Genomic DNA, 13,991 nt, shown 5'->3' on the forward strand with positions numbered 1-13,991 from the left:
TACCATAACAGCCGTTAATTGTCTACTATTGGACATAGGCCTCCCTTTATTAGGAGGTTTTGTCAGTAGTTGCCAAGCAAGCCAAGCAGGCGGGTTGGCAACCGCAGTTAGGCTTTGGAGATTTTAAGACACGCTGCTGCCCATCCCCCGACCAATAAGTTCCCTTAGTCGCTTCTTACAACACCCATGGGAAAGGAAGGTGTGACCTATTTTATGACGGGAATACACGGGTTATGTAATTGTACATATGCACCGCGTTAAATAAGATACTATAAGAACTATACTTAGGTACCTATATTTTATTAAACAACATCTAATGGTGATACCATATGTTATATAACAAATTGAGTCATGTAATATCCATTGGACCACAGAGATTGCGACTGAACTGTATTTTATCTTTATGACAACCAATTTACGGGACAGGCAGAGAGAATCGAGCGTCAAAGACCTCTATCCTCTAAGATAAATGTCTTGATTTATCTATATATAAGTTGAGAATTCGTCTCACGCATACATGTCGGTAGCGGGGACACTTGACTTCCCTCTCAAACATTATTCGTTTTATCTGATTCATGATAAGTAAAGCTGAACTGTTTTGTGTTTAATGAAACCTATTCAAATTAGAATATTGCTTTCAGACGAATCTTTTTGTTTAAATATGAAGCTAATTTAGAGAGAAAGAGGTTCTGAATTCGCCTTTTTTATATTATTATAAAATAACATTTTAATTTTTTTATTATTTTTTATCTGAAAGGATAATCATACAGATTGGCCCCATAGTCATTTTATCAAAATCTGTTTATTGTGGTTTTTAGATGAAAAAAAAAAAAACTGGTTTTGCCTCAATTAATTTTTTTTATGGGACACAATCTTCAATTGGAATTTGATTAGAAGCAAAGTCTCTATTTTGTTTTTGCGTAGAAAAATCCTAATGTTTCAATGTTATGATTAAAAATCCTAATATTATTTCTATTACCGTTATGATTAAATAGAATGTTACGTTAAATGACGAGACACGTTAATATCTTCCGTAGTGGATATAAAAAACTCGATTATCGTTAGCCATATCGATGAGACGTTCATGGCTTGATGATTATCGTATCATATTGTATAACTGAAGTATCGCGTGTGATATAAGATATCCTACAATAGGCTTCGTTAGTCAACAGACAAAGCCACATCCTATTTCTAAAAACGGTATTAAGACAAATTAATAATGTATATTACCTTCTTAACATCTTAATGATAACATTTGTGTAGATGTTTAAATGTTTGTTGTTATATTATGTATAAATAATTTGTTTGTTTTGTTTAAATAATGTTAACAGAATGGAAAGTTGACAATTTTAATATAAGGACAAACTTGCGAATTACAAATAATATTGAATAATGTAAAAAAAAAAATACATAAACGTTGAGGTTTTGGATAAATGTTATCTCATTAATATCAGAGGGCAGCACGAATGTGTTTAATCGAGAAAACAAGGTACGGCTATACTAATACTCATAGCATGAAAGGGTAATAACAAAATTTTATATTCATTAATTTATGAAATATTTGGAATAAGCCAGTGAACATTCTAGAAAATTAAAGATTGACTCTACATAGGATCTCGAAACTTTATGGGTGTACAAATTACGATGCCGTAATCAGATAGAACAGATATAATTACTTGTTCATTTCATTGTAAAGCTTAGATGAGTTATTTATGTTAATAAAGAAAGCGAGTCGGTATAATCTAGAGTCCGTTTCGTTTAACAAACAACATGTAATTTCTCTAACAAGAGATTAACGTTTACTGAACAACCGCTAATAACGTCAATTTAACAATTTCTATGCATATATTGGAGTCAGTTTTATTAGAACTTACAGTCATGATGATTCGAAATCTTAAAGTAACAATGAATAAATTAAGAAGACTAAGTTCACAGTACGCTTTCTAGTATGAAACTACAGTTTTAAATATTTTGGCAACTAAAGTTTTTTAATATACAATGTGGACGGCCTACTCCTGGAGCGAAAAGATATTTAAAATTAAAAGAATAATTTGACGAATAATATACAAGTATCGCAAATATAAATAATAATTATATAAATTATTCGTGGTAATGATGACAAGTACTTTTTTTCCAATCATCACACAATATAAGGCTAACATACAAATATAGTCAATTACTAAAAGTATTCTGAAAATCGGCTTAGGATACGCAATACAATAGCGTAACAACTACCATAAAAAAAAAGTAATTAAGAAGAATAGTGCGAAAATAATTTTAAAATTTTCAATTTTCAATATATACAACAAGTATATATTATACACTAAAACTTAAAATTAAATTTTAAATAATAACATTTTTAATTATATACGTAAACATAAATGACAGTTGTTTTATCAGTAAAATCTTTATGATGAATAACTGTTAAGGCACGCAAAAACTTAACTCATGAATATAAAAGTTATTACAGCAGGGAATAAATTTTGAATTTACGCATTCTGAGAACGATAAATAACTGATACATGTAAAAGATATACATATCTAACAAAGTAGTTAATCTCATTTAACTATGGATCATGCTATAAATTTAGTCTGTGTAGTCTGAGTTCTAGTTTTATAAGTAATAAACTAAATAATTGTTGGATTACATGCCTGACTCTCATCCAAAGTATCGGCATCGAATTTCTTGAATACTGGCTTTACTGCACCGTTACTTGCATTTTTAGTTTTACTTTTCAGTTCACCAATTACAGATCCAAAATTGAGTCCGATTGGAAAACCTGGTTGGTTTTGAAGACGCGTTAATAAAGGTTTCGATACTTCCGATTTTTTCACAGTAATATCTAAATCCTTGTTTGAATTATTTTCATTAATTATTTTTATTTTATCAGCGATTTCATCTATTGTGCTTTGTAATATTGCAGATTTTTCGCTTAGTTGATTCCTGGACTCGTTTTTTATAGATGTTATTCCTAAATTAAGTACGTCATTAGTTTCGTCTTGTTTATCCAACGTTTTATCTAAAGAAAGATTTTGAATAATTGATTGTATCTTGTCATCGCTTAAAATAGTTTTCTCGAGAAATTCAGCTAACCTTTCTTTTGGTGGGCTTTCGCGTTTGCCAACTTTTTCTTTAAGTACTTCTTTTCTTTGTTCTAATAATAAACTTGGTGTTATTATTCCTTTATGTTCAAGTATATTTAGGCTAGTTTTCTCTTCGACAATAGGATTTTCTAGAATATCTTCCTCGCATTTAACATTTCTTATGATTAGGTCTGAACTTTCTTCTTTATTTTGTCTTATTGTGTCAACCCCAAGATTTATCTGAGTCGGTGTTTCAAGTTGGATAGAATTCTTAGATTCTATTAATATACCTTGACCTACTCTTTCAGAGAGTAAATATTTCCAAAACAAATACAACAACACTCCAAATCCAATTATCACTTCGTAGAACATTTTGAAATATAGTCCAATCACATCACTGACTAGAATACGTTAATATTTAGAGTCCATTCTATTAACAATCCTTGGTAATGTTGCGCTCTATTTGTAATTAGATCCTAATTGAGCAATAAAAGTTTTAGCGTTGTTAACACATCGTGCGTGTAATCACATATGAATAAAGCAAATGAAATACTTTTTTTACTGTTGTAATCGATCGGCCTGACTAATTAATCGTAATGTTGTACACAATTAATGTCAAAGTGAGTGCGTTGATGAAGTGTCAAATGCATACTAAGAGATCATTTGCTATTATCATCTGGCAGCGGACATGGCGTGTGACTCACAGTCAGATCCAAGAATGTGTGTAAACATTGTCGATCAGTAGTGTCAAAATGACGCATTTTGTGTTAACTGTGATGGGTGTGTCAAGATCAGGTGGACACTTATCATTGGACTCATAACCTTGATTTACGAAATTTACCGCATTGTATATAATATGACCTTCAGAAGAAAAAAAAATTAGAAATAAATTGATTTATTGAGATTTTATCAATAAAATCTGAATTTGTAGTCTTGTTAGTATATAGGTACTATTTTATGAATTTATTGCTAAACTATATTATGTACATTATTATGATATTTAACAGAATTATATAAAAAAGGATGAATAATGAAGATTTATTCATTTTAAAATAAGAGGAAAATTACAAGTTTCCCTTTATTTGTTACAACTTTGTTTTATAATAACACTTAAAATATGTGCGCAGTATTTCGAGAAACTAACTCCAAATATGTAAGCTGGTCCAAGCCTAATACGGCCTCAAGCAAAAAATACCACCATACCATTATAATATGTTTGTATAAACGTCTTTGATAGAATCTATTTTACTTAGTATCAAGTCACAATAATGAAAATCAATGAACAAAAAATTACTATTAGAAGTAATTAAAGACCGTCTCTAGCTTTATGTACTATGAAGCTTTAACGACTACATAGTATCTCAACAAATGTGACCTGAAGTTCAAATAAATAAACGATTGTTTATTACGACACAATAAATATAAATGGCCTGATATCAGCATAGGACAATTTCATTTGATCTATTATACTCCACACGTAAGTAGATTCATCAATTGGAGTAGTTGCTAGTGTTGCATACAAATTGAGAACATTAGAAAATAGTCTGCTAAATGCGTATGCTTCTAATTTTGTACGTATAGTATTTTCAATTAATATTTAAAAGGAAGCGATCCAAGTATATATGCGCAAGAAAGTAAGACGCAATTTATAAACAGTCATACTACAGGATTCAAAAGATTTCCTTTTCATTGCAAAGAAGGAAATAATTTGCAAGAATTAAAATAATATCGGCACTTATGTTTTTTTATTAATCTTGTAACTTCTAGCATATAAAGAAATTCACGTATTGATATAAAAAATTAACTAGCAACAAAGTATACTTTAATGAAACAAAAATTACTTCCGATGAAAAAAAAATATTGCCTTTAAAGAAGGTGATTATATAATTCAAGGTGAACAGATATTAGAGATAAACGTGATGATAATGTAGAAATGGATTATCTTATCGACTTTGAAAGTATCGAGCATAGAATTAAAATAATTATTTTACATTTTTTCTCTAGGTAATATGCAATGTATTAGCATAAATAGACTCTTTTATGTAATTATTTTTGTGTCATAAAGTAGAATCATAAAAAAGAAAATAAACGTAATATTATGCATTAATTTAATAAGAGATAAATTTGCCGGAGAAACAACGTTAATTATATAGGTTCACAAAATATTAAATGTACATGTTTTCTAACCGCACAATACTAAACCTAGGTACACTATTTGAGACACTTGATTATGAGTGAAAGCTTATTTTTTGATTTCGCGAGAGACGTGCGAGTTGCGCGCGCGCACATACACTGGCCCGATCAAAACAACTGGCGGTGCCGGCGAGTCTCGGCGGCCAGCTGGGTCATTGTCGAACATGTGTATGAGCATATTCAGTTTTGGTCAGTACTTTGATAGCTAATTGGTATGCTTCCTGGAAAAGGACATTAAGGTCACCTTTACAAAAATAATATGGCTGCAAAAAATAAATATTTTCTATAGTACATTGTAAAAAGATTAAAAAATAATGTAACACAAAAATGACGCGATTGTTATAAATAGGCCGCTAAAAACAATTTAAATTAATAGCATTAATATTATAGGATATACAAATATAAATACTATATTGCCTACAAGGTTAATACACTTAAAGAGTAGTTACAATTCGTATGCCCCTTGAAATGTGAATGTAACTATACGGTTATTAAACTGTGCAATTAAATTAATTTTGTGAAATTTCTGAAGCGTTATAAATTACAGAATCGGATTTACAATTTATCATGAAAACTGAAACCACGCTTACATATACATGTTATTGCCATAATATATTTTTGTATACATACAAGAAAATAATATTTTGGAACATGATGGCAATTTGCGAAAACATTCACATGAAAGTATAAGAAATGTTTAAATAACAAGAGTATCAATCACTTTTAACAGAATTGCTTCTATCACTTAATACTTTGAAATAATAAATTAAATTATTAGAATAGCATAATGTGTTTACACATAACGTATTGGATATATGGGACAGAGTATATTTTTACTCCAGCCACCTTGAATCCACAGTAACACTGCAGTGGCCAAAATTTATAATTAGCTGTCATTAGATCTAACGCCAAACTTTATGTGGGACAATTTCATAACCAACAAAGTATTTTGTAATAACAATTGCGAATTTAGAAAACTAAGGATTTTAATGTGCTAACAATTCACCAGTACTTTATGTAGATAAATTTAATCACGAAGTAATAAACTGTGATTCTTGTATTTTAACATGAAAAACAAAGAAGCACTTTTACATTACAATTTCAGGCGAAAACAACAATGCATATATTTTAGGCTTCATAGCAAAAACTATTATTGTAGGAGTGTGTGTGTATGTTTTTTTGCGATTCCATATACATTTATCCGTGTTACTAATTTACGATACTATTTACGAGTACTAACAAATTCAGATTGAGGTTTTTTATTAAGAACTGTATTAATTTTATGCAACAACATGATTACTTTGTTTGCATTAAAGAATAAATGATAACTTTTGTATAGAGTCGTCATTTATCTATTATATCAACATTGTATATTAAAATGTTATATCGTTATTGAAAATACAAGAATTCAACTTTAATTCTAGCTTCTTTTATAAGAGTCATAGATTCTCAACGATATATTGTTTTATGTTCATGAAAATTGTAAACAATATGTGCAAAAATTTAAAGTATCCATTTGAAATGAGACAAAAAGTATTTATGACTCAGACCTGCATCTTAATTAGGCATGTCATGGTAATGGAGAATTTACTCTTAACCTCGATGAAACAATTTGAATTCATTAACTTGAATTCCAGTACTGACCATGACAATATATCAATACTTCGAACAACTTATAGTTTACAATAAAGAAAAAAACGTTTTTAGCTCAATAAAGACAATAATAAACGTAACATTAAATCTTTAAAGTCACAGATATTAAAGTGCGCGAGTGAGCGAGGAAGGGCTATACATATAAATTGCAGGCTGTGACCGATGTACTGCGCCCGCGCAGATAGTTATCCTGCGCTGCGTCACGACTTCACAACTGGTTTGCTCAAGCAAACCCAAGTTAGTGTCTTTGCATTGTTATTGTACTCGTTTTGTGAAACAATATATTTTAGTGTGATGGAATGATGTATTTATTAGTGATTTTTTTTTAAATAAAATATAGACCTGATCTTCTACATAGGTAGTTAGCGCTTGTTTAAATAAATTAAAAAAAGTTATAATGTTTTCATAAGGCATTTGCAATATTCATATTATTGTTATAGAAATTGCCGCTATAATAGATAATATGGTATTCGTGTCTATATACAGACATCTTAGCACTAATAAAAAAAAATATTGATGAAATTGATAATAGAAGCAGAGTCTGTGTTACAAGTTACGCTTGTTATCATGATATAAATTTAGTTTCATCGACATAATAATATGGAAATATACTTGAGGAATGTGGTAGAAATATTAATTGAATATTTTATAGGCCTATTGATATGAATTAATTAGAATATGCATATTCGATTTCACCGGATTATAATAAAGAAAATCTTCACTTGGAATAACAATTCTCAAGAACAGTTCATTCAAATATATTTAAAATCTGTGACGAACAAGAAAAGTACAAAGAAATCAATATATCAGACACATAAAACTTAATTTGTAAAGCCAAAAATTGGCAGTCTATAAATGCATTATAAAAAGCATATATTTCAATTTCGAACCCACGCTAAAAATGTTTTCTTGGTTACATATAGATATAATTCTATTAGTATGAGATAAGCTTCTAAAAACTGCTTTATTTCTATTAAACTTTGAATAAAATTTTACGTGAAACATCATAATACATTGCACGATATATTTAGTTTTAAATATACGTTATACTATAATGAATCACTTTCTATCAATACGGGTATATGAAGAACAAAGAATAAAAGGAAACAACGATACTGTCCATACAAGAATATTGTTATACTTATATTTGGCACGTACGTTTTGTACGTCGTAAATAAATGTTATTTAGAGGCGTGTCCCATTTTTTAAGTAGATCCTTATTAATATGCACAAAACATCACGCATATTACTGCCTCTTCGCATCACGCACTTCGACACACATGTCCCCTTTATGTGGTTGGCATATTTTAAGCTTTTAATAAAAGAACGTCTAAATCTCGACCTTCCTATTTAACCTGAGCTCGGGAAGTAAGCCGATTACACCTGTCATTGTCAAGCGTGTGGCAACAGTATGTTTTGTCTGCAAATAGTTGCTAATACTCCAATTATGGATGAAAAGGGATTGTTAGAGGTGGACAGTCAATCCCATTGCTGGCAATATACCCAAAAAGAGGTTTTTAATTCAATAATCACTTAGGATCAGGTGAGTCGTATGCTCGTTTGCCCACTATGTTATAAAAAATAACATGATTTTGTCACCACTTCGAAACGGATTTTCATTATTTTGCAATCGATAGAATTACTCCTGTTTTAATATTTCTATATTAAATTCATGACAGTTAAGGCTAACGTCTTTCTTCAAGGTATAATATTCTGTGTTTTGAATATTTCCAATCACAAATATGTGTCTATAAAATATGTAAGTACAACTTGGCTTTCGGAAAATTCAAAAAGAAGTCGCGTTAGACCTCGGATGCGATGGGAGATGATTTCGACCGAGTCCATAAGGACGAGTAGGGCTTTTTCTATTGGATGAAAATGGAATGGTAACCCCGCCTGCGCTAACGGGATACGCTGGCGGGGCACCCGTGAAAGGTTAACGATGAGAATGAAAACAGGCCAGTTAGCCCATCATGATGAATTCATCTGGAATTAATTATGATAGTTTCCAGGGGGAACCACGAGGAGGTCGACCTGGTTGGGTATATTGCTAGCAATGGAATTCTTAGTCTCCATTACTAACAATCCCTTTCCCCCCTGACGAGTAGGGTTTGGCCAACGATCGTGCGAGATGGAAGGAGTTGGATTGATTTGGATTTGACTAACAGTGGGATAAGGTATGAATATTTGATTGATCAATCAATTTTATCTATAAAACATGTAGTCATTTATTGATGTGTTTTATTTGTTTTAAAATAATAGTACTGAAATTAACTAGCCAATATTAATTTTGACACTGTTCAAGTCACTGTCCTTTACAGAGCAAATTTTTTTTTAATTATAATTAACTTTTACTAATACAATATCACAATTTGATAGGCTTATCTGTTTTTAACTGGTGCCTAACCTTATCACTACCGTTAATTTTTTTTGTTGTAGGACTTTTATCTTGTTTATGTATATCAGGCCTATCATACCTTGAATTAATATCTTAAATAAATTTCAAATTATTTATGTTTACCTACGGAATGGCCTTCAATGATTTATAAAGATACGGAGATATTTATATTATACATACATAAAAAGACGCTGACTGACTGACTGACCTATATCGACACAGCTGAAACCGTTGAATGTAGAATCTTGAAATTTTGCAGATAGGTTCTTTATATAGCGTATCCGAACAATAAAAAAATTTGAAAATGCAACTCCTAAGGAAGTAAAACGGGGTTTGAAAGTTTGTATGGAATTTGGTTAATTTTTAAGTTAGATTCGTGAAATTCTAGATTTAGGCTTTTGATTCAAAAAAATAAATACGTATATTGGTTTTCGAAGAATTCTGCCTTATAGGAATAGGGGTGAATTCTTCAAAAACCATAGTGAAATAGGGGATGGAAGTTCGTGTGGAAAATATGTTGTAATTGAAGCTAGAAGAACGAAACTTTAGTTTTAAACATCTGTACGATGTCTGTACATGAGTCTTAACTCTTATTAAAACTCATCATATTAAGATTATTATATAAGGGTAATAAATGCTAAAACAATATTTTTTACAAATTTTGTGTCTGTCAGTCTGAATGTTTGTTCCAGCATCACTTAAAAATTACTGTACCAAATCAGATGCGGTTTACACAATTGTGTATTTAAAAGTCTAATTTAAAATCTGGTGTACGAGTATGTTTCATCTTGGTATTCCGTCGAAATGTAACTTATTTTGTACGTTTTCCTACTTATGAAATTTACGCGTACGAAGTAGCGGGAAAGAGCTAGTTTTTGCCTGTATGCCATAACAGCCATTATTACCCACTGAACATAAGCTTTCACCTATTAGGGGGTTTTGTTAGTAGTTGTCACGCTTGGCATGCGGGTTGACAACTGTGATGTTATAAGAAATTCGCTGCTGCTCATCCCTCAACCGTTATGTTACCTTAGTAAAGAGAAGGGTAGCCTATTCTATGCCGGAACCACACAGCCGTACAATACTATATTTCTATATAAAGAACTAATGCATACAGTTCTAATTAGTAGTACTGTCTACTTTAGTTTTACTACGACCTATGAGGTGCGACCTTAAACAATCCTCTTATGGCTAGGGTTATACGCAGCTATGCTTTACCTAATACGGCGATGGTTACGACGACTTTAAATTATGCAGTTAAGGCAAATGAGGCCTAGAATGTAGACAGTTTAAAATTAAATGTTTTAAAATTTTATTTAGCTTCTATTTGCGACATCGTTTATTTTAAACATTATTTGCTACTAGTTTTTGCCCGCAACGTTATACGAAAAGAATCACTTCTAGATGGCCGTATCAAGATAAAACATGCATCAAACATAACATAGAAATCTAAGAATTTAACTGTGAAAATCACGTTCAATTTCATGTATTACTTTTTACGTACTTACTATAACTACACCAGAGGGAGACTTTGTACAAAAGTCGATTGCTTGGGTAACTCTGTCCCATTCGTGTTTCAACCGTGAAGCAGTTGTGTTTGCATGACTGTGTTTCGGTTTGAAGGGTGGGATATGGCGTGAATTTACTGGGTACAGAGGAATACACCTGAGTCCTCAGGAATGGCAACGCATGGGGGGTATCATGGGTGAAACAGTATACTCTGCTATGTCTTTGCTACTGCTCATGTCTATAGGCGACGGTTACCACTTTCCATCAGGTGGGCCGTCAGCTTGTTTGTCATTCTAAGTTGCATAAAAAAAAACTTACTTATCATTAGTAAGTATTAACTATAATAATAATAAATATTAAAATATATATTTACAGACAGACTGACAATAATTTAAGATTGTGTTTCACAAAAAAAAAAGTACGACTTCAATCATGGCAAAATTACCACTATTATTGAAAAACTAAATTATTGAACCGATTATGGTAAAATTTCTATGAAACTAATCTCATAGTATATCTTTTTAGACAAAAAATATATCCTTTTAAACTACTATGTATATCAGAATAGAATTAAAATAATTCTGTTTCTATAGGTAAGTATAATAAGGAAGAAACAAAGCTCAATTTTATGTAACAAGTATTATAAATGAGGATATTTTTGCAAGTAGTATTAAGTATGAATCACCCATTTTATTGGTATATTTAGTAACATAGCATTTAAGTAATAAAATATTAAAGTAGAATAATTAATTTTTATATTGGTTAACCAAGTACAAGAATAAAAACGTATTTATATGTATCTTTTAATAAAAAATAAATCTATATGTATCTTTTTAAAGAAAAATAAAACAAATTTCCATTTTATACGAAGCAAACGGAAGCAATTGATTGAAATTAGATGATTCACGCGCTTTAGCACAAATTCAGTTTGCCGCTGAGGCACAACCGCTTCGTATTTAATTTTCATAAGTAAACATAGATGGCGCTGAAATGAAATGTCATGTAAGCGCCTAAGGGGTCGTAAACTTGCGGAAATTCAATTTACCGCTTCGGTAAACTAAAAAATAGAGATTACAAAATTAGAAGTCGATGTTAATATCCTGAAAAATCACGTGGAATATTTTATGATGAAAGATACAATATTTTTTTATATACGTATAAAGTTATAATGTAATATATATACAATAATGTCAGATTGTTTACAATCAGAAAAATATAAGGTAATAAATAAATTATTATTTGTTGCTATAGCCGCTAAGGGCTTAGAACAATAGCTTGGAAAGGTCAAGCCGAGGCATTTGAGCTAAATATAGCCGTGTCATTTCGGTAAAAATAGGATGAACTTTCCAAAAGCCTTCGCTTAATGTTAACTTGGCGGAACGGCCATGAGAAAGGTTGAAATATCCCCTATATATAGGAAATGCACTATTTAATATCCTTACCGCTTACAACATACACGTGCAAGTATAAAATGTACAAGAAGTATTTCGTATTTAAACATAAATGATCAATATATTTATAATATCACACATAAAAAAAAATCTATGTGTACAACTAAGTATTAGCCTCTGAAGTTGTCCTTTGCAATTTAACTATTATATTTAAATTTAACTATCTATTAACGAGTATCTATGTTTACGCCATCTATCGCCACGTTTTCTAAGTTTTCTAGTATTTTTAAGACAAGATTTTTCTTACTTGCTTATAAACTTTTCAATAATATTTACTATATCCATATTATTATATTATATTATATTAACTACACGGTCAACTACTAACACTCCAATTACGAGAAAGACGTTCCTTAATTTCTCGGTTGACAGGTCGGCACGGTGCTTAGGTGGCAATTTGTCCAAATCCCTTGGGCTCTAGACAACGTTTGGTAGAACTTATTACCATCCCAACATTTCGAAGCAACTAATGAGAGAGATGAGGTACTTCAGGTATGCAGTGCTTACAATTACTTTTGTTTCAGTGAAATTTGATGCAGCTGCTCGAGAATTAATTGAAGGAAAAATGAAATTTTTATTTATTTCTTACTTTAACATTTTTTTGCACCAATATTACGGTACTTGTTGAAGGATTTTCAATAAGTATAGTGTAGTACAAAAGACAGTCTTATTGCTAAACAATCTCTTCCAGAAAACCTTTGAGTAGAAAGAAAGAATCATCATGTTCCTACCCTTATCCCAATTATTATTTGGGGTCGGTATAATATGGTTTTATCCATATTACAAAAAGATTTGGTTTTTAGTTTTGCGACCGGCCACTTGCCTGACGTCAACCCGTAAAAAGAATTAAAGAATAAATAGATAGTGTTTAATTTAAGTTATTAATTATGTCAATTAAAACTAGTGGGATTGATTGAAATTTTATATATCACATTCAAACCCGTTTTCAAAGTAATATTATGATATCCAAGAGCTGATTTGATGTTGACAGTTAAAATAATTAGCAGATAAATAGTCTGGATATTTCACTGTCAGCATCGCTAAAAAACTGATTGACAGGTAATAGACGCCTAAAGCACTACTACTTTAGAAGCTTCGAGCGTATCGAAAGATCTTTTTGATATATTTTACACATAATATGCACATTCATCATTTTATTCTCATTCTTTAGAAAAATATAGTACACCTTACAAAATTTTATAATAAAATAAAAAACACAAGTATAAAAACATTAGTACAAATAGTAATATAATAGTAAATTAGTGCACTGCGATGTTCAGACGCTAAATTCGACAGGAACAAAAGCTGGATAGCAACCCTCTTGTCCAATATTGGTTTAGGAACCCGATTTGTCGACACAGCCTTTTGTTAGCCTTTATTTGGTCATCCGAGATCCAAAACAAGGAATTCTATTCCATAAGCATTATGAAGCTTAAACATATATTATCTTTCACTTCTTATGTGTAAGATCAACGATCCATTGCTAAGTAACTTCGAAAAGAAGGAAGTTATAATATCAATTCGACTATATTTTTTGTATGTTACGTGTCATCATTGTCCACTCCGACATAATTTTGGTAATACTTTTTATGATTAGAGACCACTATTAAATTGATCGTAAACTGGAAATTACCAAAGTCGGTTTCTTATTTGGAAAATTCTTAATATCTTAGGTTCCATATTTCAAATTAATTTCATGTACT

The 13,991-nt window shown here is 30.7% G+C and overlaps 1 protein-coding gene across 5 annotated transcripts in view; it reads right to left on the reverse strand.

Annotated features, from left to right (window-relative positions):
* LOC128199961 (supervillin) overlaps positions 1-13,991 on the reverse strand; it is an 85,550-nt gene that overhangs the window by 18,694 nt on the left and 52,865 nt on the right. Inside the window, exons 1-2 of one of the 5 annotated variants that reach the window (XM_052898977.1) lie at positions 5,272-5,403; positions 2,653-3,560 (exon numbers count right to left, since the gene is read on the reverse strand). The exons of the other annotated variants lie outside the window; for them this stretch is intronic. Of the exons in view, the coding sequence (XP_052754937.1) occupies positions 2,653-3,456 (804 nt within the window). The 5' untranslated portion in view covers positions 3,457-3,560; positions 5,272-5,403. Of the gene's footprint in view, positions 1-2,652; positions 3,561-5,271; positions 5,404-13,991 lie in introns of those variants that run through there. 5 annotated transcript variants of the gene reach the window in all.

The sequence above is a fragment of the Galleria mellonella genome, unplaced genomic scaffold (assembly GCF_026898425.1).
Source record: "Galleria mellonella isolate WM207_F2 unplaced genomic scaffold, CSIRO_AGI_GalMel_v1 utg55, whole genome shotgun sequence".
In the NCBI taxonomy this organism is placed as follows: Eukaryota; Metazoa; Arthropoda; class Insecta; order Lepidoptera; family Pyralidae; genus Galleria; species Galleria mellonella.